Source organism: Poecile atricapillus, chromosome 1 (assembly GCF_030490865.1).
Source record: "Poecile atricapillus isolate bPoeAtr1 chromosome 1, bPoeAtr1.hap1, whole genome shotgun sequence".
In the NCBI taxonomy this organism is placed as follows: Eukaryota; Metazoa; Chordata; class Aves; order Passeriformes; family Paridae; genus Poecile; species Poecile atricapillus.
Genome location: NC_081249.1, coordinates 116,203,648 through 116,223,910, shown reverse-complemented (window position 1 = coordinate 116,223,910; position 20,263 = coordinate 116,203,648). Strand labels below are relative to the sequence as shown.

The following is a 20,263-nucleotide window of genomic DNA, read 5'->3' as shown; positions in this document are numbered from 1 at the left end:
TCTCACCTCCATCCTCTGTGTTTTCAGAGCATCTACTGTTGCTCATTGCTCCTGTCAACACAGGGCAGGGCCTTTCTACAGCTCATATATATATATCTACACACACTGGAATTTTGGAGCATTCCCTGTGGTCCCCACAGTCCTGTGAAGTGCAGAGGTGCCACACACCAGGTACAGTTCAGACAGATAGTTTTTAATCACTGCAATTAAATATTTGACAACATATTTACCACGTGACTCCCACTAGCAAAAGTTCCCCCCTGAATTTGGTTTGCTAATGTAAGAATATACCAAAACATCAACCACACAGATGTTTGCAGCAACAGCAATTAAAACAAAGTAACTCACACACCGAAGCACAAGTAGTACCACTGCTGTTCCAAATGTACAACTTGAATGACCTGAACGGAAATTAGCACAATAGAAAACTCACTATCACTCCTCTAGGCAGCTGCAGCTCGTGGCTAACCAGGGGCTGTCCGAAGGAACAGTGGATTATTTAATGGATCATGTTGTGAGAGCATTTGAGCATTTAAAAAGCATGCTGCCCTGGGATATTTCACTACTTTGAATACAATCCAAGCGTGTTGTTTCACCCCCTGGCTGGCAGACTACAAAGTCTGCAACTGGTAAATACTGCTTTGTATCTCAAAAGCCAAGGGGACTTTTTCCAGAGGTTGAGGAAAAGCTTGCTATATCAGCTGTTTCCAATTTGTGGAAAAAAAAAAAGAAGTACAGTTAAAATAGTAATGAATAAATGGATGATATGGAACAATTATTCTGAATTAGTGCTAGTGAGTGTATGTCACAATAGGATTTAGTAACTGAAATGTACTGACGCAGGAGATTAATTGAATATATTAATATGCAAAGTTTTGTTTCTATTTTGAAAGTAAACTATTTTTGTTGTGCCTCAAATTCAAATATAAGCCTTACAAATATCCATAGCCTCTGTTATAAATTAAACAGCTTCTAAACAATACTTGTCAACATTCAAATCTCAATAAACTTTGGCAGCTCTTTGGTAAATACTTATAAATATCAACCAACAAAACAGTCAAAAGGGAGAGGGAAGGCTACCAGCAGGGAGCCTCTTCTTGTAAAATTCCACAAAGGAGAACAGAAATGAAAGAGCTCCCTAATCAAAAATCTGTGTCCAGGATTGATAGGTTTTAGTGAGACAGTAGCTCACCCTTCTTCTCTTTTTGTCTATTCAAATACTATTACATTGAGATTTTAATAAACTTCAGACCATTTTTTGTGCTCTACCATATATACACATTCAAAATTTATACACAAGCAGAAGTGGCTGTTTATGAGCAGAGTTAAGTTTCAGTGCATTTAACAATTAATTATTGCACACAGAATAATCTCAAATGCCCAATTATTCTACTGAATAAATGTAGCAACAAATATAACCTTTTGTATCTCCGACCATCTATCTTTCTGTAAAATCATGAGTTGGTGACACCTTGGGAGCCAGGGAGGGGAAGGGATCTGCAGGGGACCTGTTGCTGGTTGCTCTGGATGGAACAGGGGGTACAGGTGGTTTTCTTGCTGGCATCGTACAGAAGCAATCAGTAGAACTTTTATTCCAGTCACCATCAAAGTTGAAGTCTGAACCAAGGAAAGTCTTTTGCTCAGTTCCCAGCAAACCTGGGAATCCAGCTGATTTCCCGGAGCCAAGTCGCTTAAAATCCGGAACACTCGCAGATGTCTTTAGCTTTGTGTGAAAGCTTTCATCCTCATCAAATGTCACCCACCCTTTGGGCTGTATGTTTTCTACCTTGAGAGATTTACTTCGCAAGCAAAATGTATTTTCAGCTGCATCCACAGGAAACACAGGCTTGCTTGTGTTACAGCTGGGGGGGGGCAGAGGAGGGAATGGGTAGGAAGCAGCAGGTCCTACCAGTACCTGTGAGATTATCCTGGACTCCCGTGTTTCTGTCCTAAACGGGTTCCCAGCATTAAGAGTTCTTTCAGTAAATGGATTTGAGCAGCTCAGCCCAGTAATAAATGGATTTGGAGAGCTGTGCTGATGTTCCTGGGATGAGTGAAAGGTTGGAATAGGAGGCATTGCTGGCATGCAATTTACAGTATTTGAATTATCTGCATTTCTTTGCCTTGCTGAAGGCAACTGTATCAACTCCTTTTGGTTTAAGATTGGAGCAGGTGATGTTCGGACAGACGTCTGCATCTTGGACACGAGCAGCTGAAATGACAGGTCTTCAAAAGGGTCACTGCTGAGCTGGGGTTCAGGGTTAGTGCCGTATGTCCCGTTGGGATTCAGCTGCAAAGGAAACAATGTGCTCAGGAATCATGCAGCTGGTTCCAGGTTATTCCTACTGCCCCCCTTCTCACTCCTCAACTAAAACTTCAACCCAGTTTTGTTTTAACTAGAATGGAAACAACGGCCTGAACCCCCTGTCTAACAAAAAGCCTGTAAATTGTTGAACACCACTCCCCGCTCCTCGGTGGTTGATGCAGCTGGAACCTACTTCCTGCAGGTCACAATCCCAGCAAAAAACATTAAATGAACGTTGGTTAAGAAAATGTTGGGGAAATGCTACTGTATTCTAAGCAAGGGATAGCCCAGCACAACTATGAAATTAAAAGCTCCAGCTTACATTGTTTGGGAGTTTATCATACTGATGTTACAAGCAGCATTAAAGCACCACAATGAAAGGAAACATTAGTGTTATTAGTATATGCAGTCAGACATTTCTGTGTAGACAGGCATTCCTAGGCATCTCCAGTACTTCTTGGCATGGAAAGGGACAATCACTGATTTCATAATTAAAATAACAAGTTATCCTTGGAGAAGACTGTTTTCTCCACAGAATTTCACAGCTTTTAAAACTAAAATATTCCTATTTTTATACACTGCTTCAAACAACAACGCAACTTTTTTACCTTGTACAAACTGTCCTAAAAGGTGCAGTATCTACTTTTTTCAGAATGCACACTGATGGAACAGAGTTTGGAGCTTCCCCTTATCAAATGAATTAAGCTTAAGTTAAAACAGCTTCTAAAAATTCAAATATCACAAAAATATTTCAAGATTTTAACAGATAAACTTAATATACCCAACAGTTGAATTGACTGTCTATAGTTGAAGTTTTTTGCAGAATAATATTAAAACAAAGGCACTGAGTAACTTCAGGGAAAATATGAAAAACTGAACTGTAGAAAGAATAGAGATCAAATGCAGCCTGGCATCAACTGGTTAAGTCTTGTGGTCATTTAGAAGATCCCAAAGAAACTATGAATTCAAACTGCTCCTCATTCTAAATAAAAATTTGCTTTGAGTAACTCTAGAACCAAATGTTTTAAAAATTGTAAGAGTTTGTTTTGCTTTGGGTCATAGTAAGTTACTTGAGAACTTACTTCTGTTCCTTGAGAAATGTGATATATGGGGTTTATTTTGAAAAAAGAATTGGCAGTGCAATAGCATCAGGATTTATTTGCATTAAAGAGAACATTTATTGCCAACACTGATCTTTTTTTCCCCACACAGACTGCAGTCAGGAGGCTCAGCAGTGACTAAGCAACATAGGTGAGGGTCCAATTGTTTCATAAAAGATAATGACACAAAATAGTTGCTCTGGTCCTAATAAATGCAGTCTCCTTTTTAAATGCACTATGAAAGGAAAAAGCAAACTATGGTATGACAGTCAATCCATGAATGCAGACGGGTGGTTTTTAACAGGGATGGGACTGCAGATGTATGAAAACAACATTCATACATCTTTTCTGCTTGAATAGATGGAGGCCACATACAAGATTGGTAAATAGTCAGATACCTGTTACCCTGACGGTTGCTCCTGCTTGTGAAAGAGAAACAGACATCAAAGGAAAGAAAATTAGGAAGAAAATCCAAGTAACAAAGCAACCTCATGTTAAAAATACTTTCAGAAGTTTTCACAAAGACATTTTTTAAGCTATGAATACCAACCACAAGGATTTACTACACACTACACTAATTTTTCAATTTCTGTTGTCTTCTACTGTAAGCTCAACCATTAAGAGTCATAAAAGACCAACTCAAGTCCATTCTAATGATATTTCCATACAGACATCCATTGTGCAACTGATTGTGCTACTTTTTGGAGATGAATCACATGAATCTGAGTAGGGATGGTCTAATTCTAGTCTACTAATATGAAAAGCCCCATAGCTCTCATTCTGGAAACTATGTTGGTATTATCCCTCATCTATATTAATAGTTTTGCAAGCTGAAAAAAACATCTCTCATTCTATAGAACTCTAGAATTTCCTTTCTTTACAGTAAAGAAGATCTATTTACAGTAATGATTTCTCTTTTCCAATGTATGGATTGCATAGAGTCCTGAATATTCACACTGTACAAGCAATTATTTTTATAAGGAGAGATTTAATTTCTTCAATATGACAATCAAGATTTGCACAGAAGAATGGGCTTGGAATTCACTACCTCTCAAGAGACCTTGTATTTCTTTAAAGACCTTTATTCAGAAAACTGTATTTTTGGGTCTAAGTCTCCAAAATTAAAAGCAGTTCACAGGCAAAGAAAGAGGTTCAGGAGAAAGAAAGAAAAACATTTAAAGCTTTTTCAGTTTGAATTCAAAAATCAGCTCACTGAAGACTGAATTTGGCTGCTTCAGTGTAGTACAAAATAGGCATTAACTGTTGTAGCAAAAAAGGCCTTCAGATACAGGCATAAGAAAAATCCTGAGCAGCACTGAAAACCTGCTTCTGCCTTTTTAAGCAGTAGTAAGAAACTATGGCTTTTCCTAGAAAAAGTTGGTGATTTTTTATCATACCAGTCTAAATGTTCCCAGAGAACAGAATGTTAATGTTATTGTATGAAAGTTTCACATTATGTGGATAGGTTTCTGTATTTTAACTGACACTGGAGAATGGGGAGAATTCTATTTCTCTTAAGTATTTATTAATATACTGATTTAATTAATTTATCAATATCATCTCTCTTCAATGAATGATCACCAACATAAAGCACCACATCATGCAATAACTATTTAAAACCTGTGTTAGCTACTAACTCTACAGCTTGTCATGCACATACCATTATAAAATTAAATTTCTTAGATTGAGTGTTTTTCCATACAAAGTTGCCAAATGACAAGATTTTAAGAATGAGCTGTCCATAAGTTGTAAGGCCATTGTAAGAAATCCTAAATTCAATGTTTAGTATTTAAGATGTTAGTTATTCATGGACAACACATAAACAATTATTACTCTCCTAGACCTGCATGACCATTGAATCCAATCTTTGGACCTGTATTTTTGTTTCTGTGTTTGCTTTAAGAGTTCCTCACAAGTCTGCAGCATCCAGTACAAGATGTGTTAATTTACACAGTGAAAGAAGGGATCTACAAGGTTTTTTTTTACTTACTTGCTGCTGGGAGGGAGCAGGTTCAGAAGGCAAACTGTGAGATGAGCGGCTACGAGGTGGCGGCTGCGGGGGCTCCAGACTTTGCGGGGCACTGGCCTGAGATAGATGCGGTGCCACAGGGATCAGGGGCTCCTGCATCCTTAGCACAGGAGTGCTGGGCTGAGCAGGTCCAGAAGCCTGAGGCTTTAGTGGTTCAGGAAGCAATGGTGAGCCTGGAAGTACATTTGCAGTGATTTTCACGATACAGAGTTGTAACCAATCTTAAGGATGGTAGGATGGGAAGCACCAAAGAGAACTGCAGAGAAGGGGCTGTAAGAACAGCCGGTGTTCATGGCAACGGGCCTGGAAATCATCAAAAACTCAGTAGATTTCCATTAAAAATTGTTACTTAAGTTTAAGCTGACAGAGGGCAGGGTCAGATGGCATAACAGGAAAAATTTTTTCCTGTGAGGGTGATGAGGCCCTGGCATAGGGTGCCCAGAGAAGCTGTGGCTGCCCCTGGATCCCTGGCAGTGTCCAAGGCCAGGATGGGCAGGGCTTGGAGCAACCTGGAGAGTGGAAGGTGTCCCTGCCCATAGGGAAAGGCATGGAATTAAATGATCTTCAAGGTCTCTTCCAACACAAACAATGCTGTGATTTCACACAAACACAGAACCAGAAACCACATCACTCCTTAATGTACTTCAGTTGTACTGAAAAGTATTTTGGAAGTCACTATTATAAAACACATTTTTTTATATGTATACAGGTTTTTTTTAAACTATAAGTTTAAGAAGTTGCTTTAAGAGTCAGACATAAATGCTATTCCAAATGTTATGGATGACAGAACTACCAATGCATAGAGTGATCAACATCCAGAATGGGACACATCAGTGTGCTCAGACCAAACACTGCAATCTTTACTCAGTTTCTTTGATACCATGAAATCTATGGGTCAAGATCTCAAGTGATCTTGAGATTAGCATCTAGAAAGGGTCTGCAATACTTGTGGATGCTTAACACAAACTACCAAATGCTATTTCATCCAAGAATCTTTATTTCTAGTGAAAAGTGGAGAGATTTGTTGAAAACAAAGCATTCAAACCATAGATTTTAGCACTTGACTGAATAGTGACATTTGTATTAACTTCGAAAGGAAACTTACCCCTTGGTGGCTCAGTTGGTTTGGTCTGAGTTTCAGGTGCTGGTCTTGCCCCTGAGGGACGGACATGGCTTTGTGGGGCACTGATAACTCCAGCTCGAGGAGGAACAGTCTGACAGGAAAGTTAATAAAAAGAAAGTATTTTAGTTAACTTTGAATCTGTAGTCATCTACTGCTAAATGATTCAGGATAAGCAGGATTCTGTGAAAAATAAATTCTTTGATAACAGCTGCTGAACTGACTTTTTATGCACATGCAAGAACAAAGAATATATTTTCAAAACATTATGATGGTTCAATTCAAAGCAAAGGATTTTTACAACTATTTTCAACTTTATATAAATATTTACCTGTGCAACGATGTTAGAAACAGTTACTATTCTGCTGGTATTAATAAGATAATTTACCTATGCCTATGAATTGTAAGCAACAAAACCAACAAGAGCAACTACTTTATCTGAAGGTCTCCTGTTTCTCAACAAACAGTATTAATGAAACACGCATTCTGCCTCATCTCAAGGCTGAAGTCTTGCTGAAGTTGATGGAATAGAAGTTAATATGCTGGGAATGTAAATTAAAAAATCTACATCAGTATTTAAAGAGACATAGGAAGCTATTCCAGATTACAGCTGAAGCAGAGTAAATTACAAACACCACACTGAAAGCTGAATAAAAGGCCCGGGAAAAAAATTTCAAGAGTTCAAGGGAGAAAGGATTGTGAGACAAGATAGTTTGTAACATTTGTTTCCTGTGAAATGTTGTGTACCACAGGACATTCCAGAAATGGTTTTCAGAGCAAACTCTACTGAACAATGCTATGTAAAAATTAATTACAAACAAGCAAAGGAACTTCACTATAAAAACAAGTATCATTCCTGCTCTAAGTTTTCTAGATACATGTCCCTAACTTGTATATCAGATGATTCCTTATGCTTGGCTTAGTCCATTTACCAAGTTCTGAACTCTTTCAGCCAACTGATCTCATAAATTCCTGTCTGGTCTGAGACTGCCAAATGCATTTTGTTATTTCTTTGAATATTCTGATAGTAGGCAGGAGGATGATTGGATTATACACCAAAACGTACTTTAAAAAAATTAAAAATATATCAAAAAGGAACAGAAAACAAAGTTAAAGAAATTGTAAATCAGACCTCAGGATCCCTCAGCAAGAAGCAGTACCCACCGTAGCTACTGTCCCTGGTCCTGAAATGCTTGAAATTAAATCCAAAAATCACCCATGACAAAAGCAAGAAACATTCCTAGAATCACAGAGTGGTCTCAGTTGGGAGAGACGTTAAAATCCATCCAGGTCCAGACATGGGCAGGGACACCTTCCACTATCCCAGGTTGCTCCAAGCCCTGTCCAACCTGGCTTTGGACATTTCCAGGCATCCTGGGGCAGCCACAGCTTCTCTGGACACCCTGTGCCAGGGCCTCATCCCCCTCACAGGAAAGAATTCCTTCCTGGTATCCCATCTAATTCTGCCTTCTGTCAGTTTCAAGTCATTCCCCCTTGGCCTGGCACTCCAGATCCTTGGAAACAGTCCCTTCTTTCTCCATCTTTCTTGTAGCTCCCTTCAAGTCCTGGAATGTTAGTTAGGAAATCCAAGTAAGGGTTGAGCTAAGGCATCTTAGGAGATGTTTTTTCAGGCCTTCTACTATGTTTGGTGTTTTCTGGGTTTTGGAGGCTTTTTGGTTTTGCTTTTTCTATTTTGATAATATGGAAAAAAAATGTTGCTCTTATGCCAGTACCAAGACACTGGTGAAGTCTCTTCTGTACATATTTTCTTCTGATTTAGAAATGGCAAACCCTGCGCTAGCTCCAGATTATGAAGAAAAAAAAAGGGAAGCAGGCATTGAAAAATGAATATATTCTTTCCTATGTACCAGTTTTTCTTTATGCAAATTTTAGAAGAGGCCATTTTACATTTCCAGGAAAATAAAAAAAAGAGCCAAGATCATGAATTGTTCACTGTTAAGAATCAATCTCTTTGAGAAAAATGAATTGGTAAAATTTATTTCAATGGAGACTTTCAACAGCAGTTTTCAGGAGTTCCAATACTGGAATATGCTGCAAAATCAAAGAATTATCAACAATCCCATAAATCAGTAATTATTTAAGAAGACCTGTTAAAACACTTTCCTCTTCCCTCATGCATGTCTCCTACTTGTTACTGTTAAAAAAATCAGGCAGATATATTTTATCTCTTGACTTCTTGTGTGGAGTGAAGCATTTAAATGCCCATAAATCCCTTCACTTCCTTCCTTCAGTTCCATTCCACAAATAAAGGAATGAAACACAGTACTAATATTTGCTGATACAGTTGAATGTTTTGTTTTTACATGAAGACCTTTATGAAAATTAGTCTTTAAAACAAGGTACACAACCCCATAACACATCAAGTAATCATAAGATGTCAATTGTTTATGTAATCCATTGGTGGGTCCCCCCCCCCCCTAATATTTTTAGTCAATAGACAAGAATTGTTGAGGTAATTAATTAACTCAAAGAAACTGTTAACTGACCAGTCAACTATGCACATTTCTTACATCTGCTATGACTAACAGAAACCTTGATGTAATAAAGAGCAGACACTTAGCAGGAAAATGATCTTAAAACAATACCTACCGGTCTGGTTGTACCCGCTGCATGTGGAGGCTGATTCCGAACTGAAACAGATATTAGAGATTACTGACTTAGCACCTATTTCAAAATCATCTTCTGTCTGTATTATAATTAGTACAAAGCATGTATCTATTACCTAAGTTATCTTTTCTTTGTGTTCCAGGGCTTTTTTGCGCTTTGAAGCATGGAAAAAAAATTAGATTATCTCTGTTAGATAAACCACAAATGGGTATTAGATGATGATGTTACATTATTACTACTGAGAATGGAAGCAAGGAGATACCAATGATTTTTTTTCAAAATACCAAAATTTATTACACATCCACCAGCTGTCACTAACACACTGCTATGCATGGCACACATGAAGTAATTTGACCCTTTTTATTACAAATTATATCAATCACATCCTATTTGCTCCAAGCTAAAGACACACACTTATACAGGTACCCTGTGCTCTCATGTTGGAAGCTGCTTTGTTTAGTGGTACATTTTGTACATGTTCAACCAGCAGTGGTTAAAACAAAGAGAATTGATATAACAGTTCCTGAACCCACTCTCTGCGTTTATGGGATAAATCTGTTAGAGCACCAGCTTCACCATGGCCATGCTGATGACAACCTCAGATGTAAACTGATTCAAACTGGGTAGTGCAAGAGGTGAAAAAATTACCTTTAGCTCAGAAAAGTGCACAATTTCTAACAGGCATGAAGGTTTGGGATTTTCGCTTGAGTTTCTGCTGCTTATTTCCCAGGAAGGCAAAGTCACCATGTCAGTGACAGTAAGTGGAAGGAACCCTGTGGTGCATCACACAGTTCATCAAATCAGCTTCCAGCTATCAGACTTCCCTGGAACCAGTCAGAATAGGTTTGTGGGTACTGTTCTCAATGAAGCAGCTCCCACCTTGAGCAAGCCGGTGCCAATTTTGGAGCATGAAGCTGGAGCTGATAACCACCAAAGATGCCTTCCAACCTCAAATATTCTACGCATAGAGTGATTTTGCTAATTTAGAAAAATGAACCAGCAATGCAGCCAAAATTAATTGTAGCATACAGGAGGAAACGCTGCCAGTGACTCTGTTAGGACTTGTATTGCTGTTTGCTGTGAAGGACATATTCCTGAGGGACAAGGAAGAAATCCAAGCCCATAACTCTGGTGGCATGGCTAAAGCAGGACCCATCCAGCTGTAGTCCCATGTACTCCAACCAGAAATGCTCCTCATAACTGTGTGTTACACACAGCTATCTATCAGAATCAAAATACCTATACTGTGCTCTTTAGAAAAGAGGCAAAATATTAAATTATAAACTAAATTGTTCAAATGGAAGTTTCTCTCCCCAGAATATATGAATGTATGTAGTTCTTTATGAAAAGTCAGGCTCCCTAGATTCCTGATTTAGTTACAGGTATAATGGTCACTCTGATGACCAGTCAGCTACAGCTTCCTCTGAGGGTCAGCCTTAAAAGCATTCTAGATTAGGGGCACTCCAAGTTTTCACTTTGCTTTTCATAAATGACCTCTGTAACATTTCCCACCACCACTGAAAACCAGGAAGCAACCTGGATGAGTGAAAGCTATGCTAAATAAAAGAAGAAAGATCCTACATGATAAATACCTTCATGAAACCACCTTTAGTATCACAAGGGCAATGATATTACTCAAGTGTTAAATTAGAAATCCGTTTCTAGAATACAAAAATTGTTATGTTACCTTCTACTTCTCTCCTAGCTACCCCAGGACTGGGAGGAGCTCCAAGACCTTTTCAGAGAAAGAAGAGAAGCTGTACATTGCATAAGAAAAGCAGTAGATTGAGAAAGAAAAAACAGAAAGAACACTGCCACAAGACAGCTTTACACGATTTAACTCTGGTCTAGATACATTACAGTCACCTGTAGGAAACAACTGTTTGTAGCAGCATGGGGAACCAGACTGGTGTGAATTACAAGTCATCGAGTACAATCATGTTTAATAATATCTATCATTTTAATTTTACATTACAGTTGAAAGAGAATTCAATTCCTTCAAAATGTTCACTCTCCACAAACTTTTGGCTATCCAGTGTGATCTGACATGCTGGTCTAGAACCTCTCGTGAAAGAGAGCACAGACCTGTACTCAAACACTACGGAATAAATAAGCACAGCACTAACCACCTGCAACATTAAGCCTGATCTGTGTCAATCAGAACAGTAGTCTATTTCTGCCACGGTACATCTGAATAAGAAATTTGATGAAAGCAATGCTTCCCACTTCCTATATGTACTGTATTCCTGAAGAACTGTATTACTAAGTTGCCTCCATGCAGCACTGTGCACCTGGGACAGCAGTACCAATTGGTTTAACAATTCAGACTGAGAGAAAGAAGATTTTGAATCTTTCATAACCATGCTGAATTATTTTATTTCTGCAATATCGTCAAGCATATACTGGGTTCCTAAAACAGTATGGCACTGCACAGGAGTAAGGCATTGCTCAGTAACATTCCACAGCTCTTGTTTTATGCAGGAGGACAAGTAAAGCCAGCTCCTTTCAGCAGAAGGGAGACATAGGCACACATTCCTATGTCAGTGCAGCAGGCAGAGAGAGCAAGATCTCTGGTTGGCAGGATTTGGCAAGTTAAAAACCATTCACAAATGGGAGAGAAATGGCATAGAGGCTGCCAGAGGATAAACACCTGAGATTTCACTTACTCATACTACTCTTCAATAGTGAGAAAGCAAAATTATCATGCTGTGATAATGGTATCACAAAGGACAGCCTAGGAATATATTAATCTTACAGACAATGAAAAACAGTTTAAACCCGAGGATAAAAGCCTTGGCTGCAACAATCAGGAAAACTCTGACTACTAGTGTTAAAGGGAAAAACCCCACAAATGTTATTTATTAACTTCAATTGACAATTAGCAGCCTTTATAGTTTTTAATGTTCTCTGAAAATTTTATCTGTAATGTATTTAAAAAATTTTGGGTAAACAGAGGGCAACATTTTAATTTTTAACTATAAACAACTGGAGCTTATAGAATCCTCAGTTAATTTTTTTTTTTATATATTAGCATACAAAAGGTCTGCACTTTGTAAAGCCCTGCAATGAGTGCAGAGTCTTGTTCACCTGAATTCTGAGTTGCTTCTGATATAAAATATGACCAAACTAAAACACTTAGATGTCCAAATCCTCCTCTCATCTTCAAAGCACACTGAGCCATTAGAAAAAGTCCCATGGGCATTAAAGGGACTAAAGCACTTGGGGAAAAAAAGGGTCAAAACACTGAGGGAAAAAAAGTAACATTTAAAAGGCACAACATTTAAAAGACATGATCAATGTCCCTTTGCATGTGCTATGGAAGTCTAAACCTAAAGTCTGATCCACTTACACACTATACAGGGATATTTCCACAGAGCTTTAGGAGCCTTCCTCCTAGGGAAGAGAAACAGCTCCCCTTTGCCCACTAAAGTAACCCATAAGGACATTTATTTTGGTTCCAGCCCCGTGCTAACTTGCTTGAAGCTGAGCTCAGGTACCTGCGAAAAGCAAAGTCTTTACGCTTATACATGTACACTACGAGTGGAAAATGGAGAGCAGAAAAAAAGTGAAAGCTTTACATTGGAATAATATATGAAAAAATATACTACAGTCTCAAATGATTGCATAAAAATCAAGTTTTATGCAAGTTACAACTCTATGGAAAGCTACGTTGGGAAAGAGGATAAAAGAAGACCATTGACTAGTCTTTGCACAATTGAGACAAACTAGGCAAACAGGATTGTGTCAGTGCACAGAAAACTACACAGGACTGAGGAACAATGAATTAAATCTCACCTTTGTTGAATGTGGTCTATCAACTGCTTCCTAAAGCTTCAGCACCTTAACTCATTTGAAATATTACATATCGGGCATAAAAACTTCCTTGTCTCACCAGTATCTAAGAGCCGAGTACATTTTTGCCTGACACCAAAGTTAGCTGATAGTTACAGACTATGTAAAATAGTTTACGTATTTTCTGAGATTACTCAAAACTTTTGAAGCATTTTGTCAAAAACCTCTCTTTCCTACCAACTGAGGGGCAATGCCTGCAAGTGCCACTAACAACTCTCACCCTCTCTCATGTATTGATGAGCTGATTTAAGTCCAAGCAGGACAGCAAAATGTGTGACAGAGAAGGACAAAGACTACTTTGAAGAAGCACTTCACAGAAAAGTTAGCTGGATATATTCACCCAGGACAAAGTAATAAAAACCTGGAACAACCTTCATCTTGGACTTTAAAATAACAACTTCTGAAGAAACACTATTTCACTGAAAAGTCAAATGTACTTCAGAGGGGAAAGAAAGAAATGACAGTGACATTTATGAATTATCCAATTCTATAACTTTGAGAATTGCCCATTTTTATACCTTTGGAAATCATCATGTTAAGTATTGTCACAACAGATCCCCACGGCAGTTTTGCTATGCAGTCATACTCAAAAACAATTAAAATCATTACCTCCAAATTCTTTTCTAGCAGGTGCAGGACTCCTACCGCCTGACAGTATTTAAGAAATGAATGCAACAATAATGAAAAATATCAGTACAGTGGGAGGGAAGAAAAAGAATGAGAAAGTTAAAAATCACAAGGGTCAGTTTGTTATTAACTAAGTTGCCCAAATGCTTCTGAACATCCAGTTTCTCTTAGTGCTCAATTGTTCACATTGTCAGATGATCCAAATGAAGTCTACATTAAAAACTTGGACATAATAAAATGCATATATACTGATGCCAAAATTAAAGGAATAGCAATGAATAAATGAATGCACAAATTTATTTCTATTTTATTTTAAAATAGATGCTATAAGAAATTAAAATGTTGAGTAAACACTGCTGTAATATATCACATTTTTAAAACTGTGAAAATAAGTTTTTATAAACTTATTCACTAATAATATTTAAGTGGTAAAAATGCTGTTATTTACCATGCTGTGATTCCTTCTAAATATACCAATTAAACATTTCAGTTCAAAACCAGTGAGCCCCCAGTGTAATATAGAGTTTGGGTTTGCACTTTCAAGTTCATCTCACATACTTGAAAACAAATATTCCAGAGCACCTGAAAAGGTCCCCACATTACCTGAGGGTGGAGGTGGCCGCTGTGGAGGAGCAGGACGTGCAGGAGGAGCGATGGGACGAGGGGGTGGAGGACGCTTTGGCTCCAGGCTCTGGGGTGGGTCCTTCTGCTGGGCACCAGTCTGGAAATCAGCTGAAGGATATGACAGAAAACAATGCAAAAATTAGTATCTTGGACATTCTAAACCCAGAAAAACTTTTCTAATAGCAAGTTTTTCTCACATAGAGGACAGTCAGTCCCCAGCCTTGGAAACAACGATCCAGAAGTTTTTGAGAGAGGGAAAACAAGAGGAATGAACCAATAATGAAAAGAAGCAGCTTTCCTAAACCAAAAATTTTGCCTCATGTGTTTTAATAAATTAATGTTTTTCATGAAATCCTGAACAATCTTCCCAATTGCAGCATTCCAAATTTAGATTTTGACCCTTACCTGTGAACTAAGTTCTCTGGAAAAAAATGCTACAAAGGGAATTCTCAAGGCATTTGAGCAGTTAAAGTAAACTAATTAGAAGCCATTCTAAACACCATCATCGTGTACACCAGTTCACTTAGTCATTTAAAAAAAGGCTGTGTTTAAACAGAAGTTTTCATATTGCACTGACAATTTACAAATGTGCTGATTACAATTTATATCTCGGAGTTGACAGGAGTAGGGATTGCCAGGGGGTGTATTCCGAGAGTGTGACTGGGCTGAAGCAGGATTCTACAGACACGCTGCGACAGAACTTGGGTGTGGTGGCAGGGGAGCCGTGCAGTACACACCGTGTGTGGAAACCGGTGGTCCAGGAGCTTTTCCTGGGGCTCGGCTGGGTCTCACTGGGAGCGTGGGCCCATCCGACAGCGTCGGCAACTGGCAGGGGCTGGAACGCGGGGAAGAGCTTGGCGAGGTTCCGAGCCCTGAACTCGACGTCGGCTGTAGGTGCTGAGGAAGGATTTCCTCTACTTCAGCACTGTAGTCATCGATGTCTCCTAAAGAACACGCCCCAGAGAAGAAAAACACATTAAAGCTGATTCTGGGCATGGGATTTTATGCAAGAAAAGCCCCAAAGTTCCAAGGAATTAGCTCAGCAACCAAAGTATGATTCTTTCATCCCAAAACTACACATGAAGAATACATATGTATTCAAGCCAATTGAAAATACTTCAAATGCTTCTATATACATATTATAAATATATATTAAAAGGAATTATAACAGTGTGGCAACTGTGAAGTTGATTAATCTAAGAACCAATTAGCTTTACAGGTTATTTCTTTGGTTTGCAATATGGCACACTTCACTTATTCTTCAGAAGGCTGGGCAGGGGATTTCAAGGCATCTTTTATTTGTAATAACTTCTGCTTGCAAAAGGTGGAATGGTGTTTAAGAAAAAGGCTCAACATGGATGTGCTCTTCAATTTGGAATAAATTCAAATGTAGATAAGAGTGAAGCAGATAGTCGAGATACTGTTGGAAATAATGTGATTTCTAATCTGTTTTAGATGGGCATAAACTTGGTATGTATTTATACATGCATTAAATTAACCACATTATTTAGGACTGTAAGCATTTCAAAGTAAGGAATGCTTTATCTCAACAAACCTTCCATATCATAGTCTGCAGTAACTTCGGCATCTTCACAAAGCAAAGTGGAGCTTGCTGATGAAGGCAACCCAATATTAATCTTCTCTAGATTCATTTCATCTTCCAAACTTCTGATCCAGTCTGGATTTTTCAAGTTGATGTTTATAATCCTTCCTTGTAGCTGAATTGCCAAAAATAAGGTATGCACAAAACAAAAGTTGTTAAGAGTAGGAATATTAAAGCTCAGCATTTTAGATTTAAAAAAATAATTCCTGAAAATATCACAAATAAGGTTATCTGAATTTCTGTGACTAAACATAAACAATTCTGATTTTCACTTCATTTAGATAAGTCACTACATTTAAGTAATTTAAACTGCTCATTACAACCATTTGAATTTTTTTTGTAGAAGAATTAGCAACTCATCTCCTACAGTTCTCCTTTTCAGTTAATCAGGAAGCTTCTGGTTTCTTTACTCTGACAGAAACACTATTACTTATACATAAAAACAGGCTTGCTTATAAACTACATTTTTAGAGGCTGGCACAGAGCAGGTCTTCATTCTGCAAACTGACATCCTACTCAGAGCCCCTTTTCTGTCTGAACTGCCAGTGACATCTCAGCAGATCCAAAGATCCATCTGTAAACATCACACATTCTAAGTCTTAACAGCCACAGACTAGCAAAAATTCAAACATTGGAAGTAAAATTTTCACAAAGATTAAATACTGACACCCTAGAAGTCAATGTAAGCTGAAATTTTGTCATTTTTCAGAGTTTGCAGTACAGAAGTGTTAAATTTTTAATAACTGCAGGCTATAAAGATTTTAAAGTGGTTCATTAAAGAAAATAAACTCTGCTTTTTCAATCATAAAAAACCCCAAACCCCTCATTTCATGAAGATGCCTCCCAGTAGGACATCTTCATTTCTCTAACAATACTCCTCCTAAAAATAAACTTATATTTGATACTTCTTTTATATGGCTTTTGAAACTTTTATATGACTGTTGAAATTCAACATGCTGGTATGTGGCTATCAAAAGAGAAAAAAAAAAGAGGATGCAACAGCCTAGTACAGAACAGAATAAACTTCTAAGAATCAAAGACAAACAAAAAATCTAACCTACTAAAGAAGACTTAAGAAAGCTGGATTTTCTCTTGCTATACAAAGGTTCAGTCATTTTTACATTACCTCAATACCATTCAAATTCATAACATTCAGAGCAGAGCTTCCTTCCAAAAATGTTACCCACATCTTGTCTTCCACAAACCTGCAAAGTTCATTGGAAACAATAACCAGAAAAATACCACAACACTTAACAGTACAATTGCTAGCCTAATGAAAATGCAACATCCTTGTTTTCTGTTCATTTAAAACTACTAACCTAATTCTACAATGCAAAATTTGTATAAAATTCTCAAAAATAAAAGTATCTGGAAAAATCGTGTCTGAAAACTGAGACACATACAGGTATGTAAAATTAATTCCAAAGACATTTAAGTTGAAATTCAAATGTTAAAAATGAAACAGATCATAACTGAAAAGGTAGCTAAGGAAATAATTTTATTCAGGAAATTGGTGGGAACAATGAAGATGAATTTTGAACTTGCTTCAGCAGGTCCAAGTCCATATAGGACAAGGGGGGAATGGCTTCCCACTGACAGAAGGTAAGATGGGATACTGGGGAGAAGTTCTTCCCTGTGACGGTGGGGAGGCCCTGGCACAGGTTGCCCAAAGTAGCTGTGGCTGCCCCTGGATCCCTGGAAGTGCAGGGAACAACCTGGTCTAGTGGAAGGTGCCCCCATGGCAGCAAGTGGGACTCCATGATCCCTTTCAACCCAAACAGTTCCATGATTCTATAAGCAGACATTAAAAGTAATAAATTTTCTTTTAACCTTATAAGTATAACTTCGCCATAGCTTGCAAATTTTTGAAGGAGATCATCAATCAAGTTATCATCAAAATAGTTTTCTTCTGCTGAAGAACTTCTGATGGAGACCATCACAGTACCATCAGGTGGTCCTTGCATTGCAATCACCTCCTTATACACTTTTTGTCTCTCTTCAGCTTCAATTTCAAATATGTCAATGTCAATCAGTGCAACCACAGGCCTTGGAAACAATAGACAAGAAAATCCTGTCAGCAGAGTATCTGAGTATCAGAGTATCTGAGCATGAATATTAAATCTTAGGAAGCAATGTATAAAATTGAACTGGAACCTATGATCAGATGTTTTCAGCTCTGCTCTTCCATAGTGCAATAAAGTGCCAGGATTCCATGTATAAGGGACGTTACTGTCACTGTGAAAACTTGCATTCAAGAGATCCAGGTCTTCAGCTACAATCAGCAGTGAAAACAAGAGGAAAAATACAGTGATTGCAAGATTGCTATTTGTAAAAAAAAAAACACAAAAAATAAATCCAAATTGAGTGTCTTACAGAAACCTCCCCCCCTAGAAGTTCCTCTTCCACTCCTCAAATGTCAGTAACTGGGATCTGATTCACGGCCCTTTCTGTAGCCTCACTGTGTTTATTGAAGGTCTGTTACAAGTGTTCTGTATCCTACCAAGCCAGGAACAGGAGTTCAGCATCACTGGCATTGTAAACATCACTAAATGGCTCCTCTAAGTCACTTAAAGAACGTTTTTAAACAATTGAAGGAAACCCTCAAACCTGATCGGTCAAATGGCCATTTTCTTCTCCTCCAAAGGATCCGATCTGTCCATGCTGGTGTGCGACACTTTTCACTGGTGTCATAGTCATCAGAGAACAGATCATATTTGTATGTAGGGGCAAAATTGATTTTCCCTTCCAGAAATCCCCTAAAAATCTGTAATAACAGAAGACAAAACCATACAGGAAACAGCTTGAAACTAATCAGAATTCTCTGTTCTAACACTGACAACCTGTATAGACAGATCAAAATAAAATAAAAAAGCCTGCTATTTGTTAAAAGGGATTCTTCTCTACATTGTGTCTGCTGAAAACATTTGACACTATGATTAAATAGTAACACAGACAATCATCAGTGAACAGAAGTATGCCAGCAGTTATATCTTTAAGCCCAGGCTTATGAACAACCTACTGTTGCTTCAATGTCATTACCAACTGGCAGTCACCCAGAACACTGATGCTGTAACACAGCATTCTAATCTGGTGCTTAGTTGCTCCTGTGTCAGCAGAAGTTGGGAATTAAGGTTTACATTTCATCTATCTGAACATGTCAAACTGTCTCACAAATTCACGGACTCACACACTGGCTTGGGTTGGAAGGGACCCTAAAGATCATCCAGTTCCAACCTCTTGCCATGGACAATGATGCTGTTCACTAGACCGGGTGGATCAGGGTGCCATCCAACCTGGTCTTGAACACTTCCAGGGAAAAGTTGACACAAGATGCCTCCTCAAATAAATAGGATTTAAAAAAAAAAAAAAAAAAAAAAAAAAGAGTCCTTAATACATTCAATGTATTCCAAGTGAGCCTCTCACTCATTAAGTGTTTAAACTGGACACAAGATAAAACCCTTTAGATAACTCAGTCAGCTCCATTCTTGAGTTCAACCTTCTATGGGCATCTTTCTTTCACTTCAGACACCTGTAAAATAGAACTCTAACTTGGATCTTAGAGTCAAATCTGCATCAAGTGACAGGCTGACCTGCTTCTTTTCATGTTGGAAATACAGTTTGCAATCCAGTCAATTTAAAAGTCAGTGTCAGAATATCAATGTCAGAATGCTAGAAGTTCCACAACTTCTGAGACAATTAATTTGTTTGCCCTCAGTAATTATTTTCTAACCTACTTTTATAAAGCAAGTTGCTATGTAAACACCTTTCCTGAGCAACAGGTACAGAGGTGAACCTGTCACAGCTGGAGAGCTCTCCCAGGGACATGGCCTGCACCTAACCAGCAGTTTCTAAATCATGGAATATCACCCCAACAGTGCAATGCTACTCCTGCTCCCCAGCCAGGAGTCCTTTTCATATTCCGGCAGTTTCCATAGATTTCTCCAACTTTATAACAGCTGGAGGTGTCTCCAAAACCTCTATACATCATGCTTTGATCCACTTAACAGACAATCAATGCTGTCTGCCCATATGAATGTGCATTTTGCTTTCTCTAGAAAACAGCTGATAAAAAAAATAAGGAGAGTGAAAATATCCAGTGTTTTGCCTTCTGCTCTGGTGCACAAGATACCAGCACAAATGGAAGGGAACTCTAAATCAGCAAAAGCACTGCTTGTGATCAAAGTGCTGGAGAGCAGACAGAACCAACAATAGAGGATTGTCTCTCTTTTTTAACCATATCCAGCCTTCCTTTGCAGAGCTGCAGAGAGAACAAGAAACCCTACCAATATAAAAAATGTAGCTTTCTTCAGACTTTGTTATTCCATGTTTTCTTTGCAAATAAAAAAGCTACCATTTGGACTACTCCTTTTCCCAA

The 20,263-nt window shown here is 38.2% G+C and overlaps 1 protein-coding gene across 6 annotated transcripts in view; it reads right to left on the bottom strand.

The window, feature by feature from the left end:
- Positions 1-172: 172 nt before the first annotated feature.
- SYNJ1 (synaptojanin 1) overlaps positions 173-20,263 on the bottom strand; it is a 51,077-nt gene continuing 30,986 nt past the window's right edge. The window contains exons 18-31 of one of the 6 annotated variants that reach the window (XM_058865203.1): positions 18,496-18,652; positions 18,043-18,160; positions 17,719-17,934; positions 17,015-17,093; positions 15,841-16,003; positions 15,023-15,229; positions 14,265-14,393; positions 13,644-13,682; positions 10,870-10,917; positions 9,298-9,336; positions 9,165-9,205; positions 6,540-6,648; positions 5,396-5,607; positions 173-2,290 (exon numbers count right to left, since the gene is read on the bottom strand). In XM_058865203.1, the coding sequence (XP_058721186.1) occupies positions 1,439-2,290; positions 5,396-5,607; positions 6,540-6,648; positions 9,165-9,205; positions 9,298-9,336; positions 10,870-10,917; positions 13,644-13,682; positions 14,265-14,393; positions 15,023-15,229; positions 15,841-16,003; positions 17,015-17,093; positions 17,719-17,934; positions 18,043-18,160; positions 18,496-18,652 (2,409 nt within the window). In that variant the 3' untranslated portion in view covers positions 173-1,438. The remainder of the gene's footprint in view (positions 2,291-5,395; positions 5,608-6,539; positions 6,649-9,164; positions 9,206-9,297; positions 9,337-10,869; positions 10,918-13,643; positions 13,683-14,264; positions 14,394-15,022; positions 15,230-15,840; positions 16,004-17,014; positions 17,094-17,718; positions 17,935-18,042; positions 18,161-18,495; positions 18,653-20,263) is intronic. The other 5 variants (XM_058865374.1, XM_058865288.1, XM_058825863.1 and 2 more) reach the window with 5 other exon arrangements.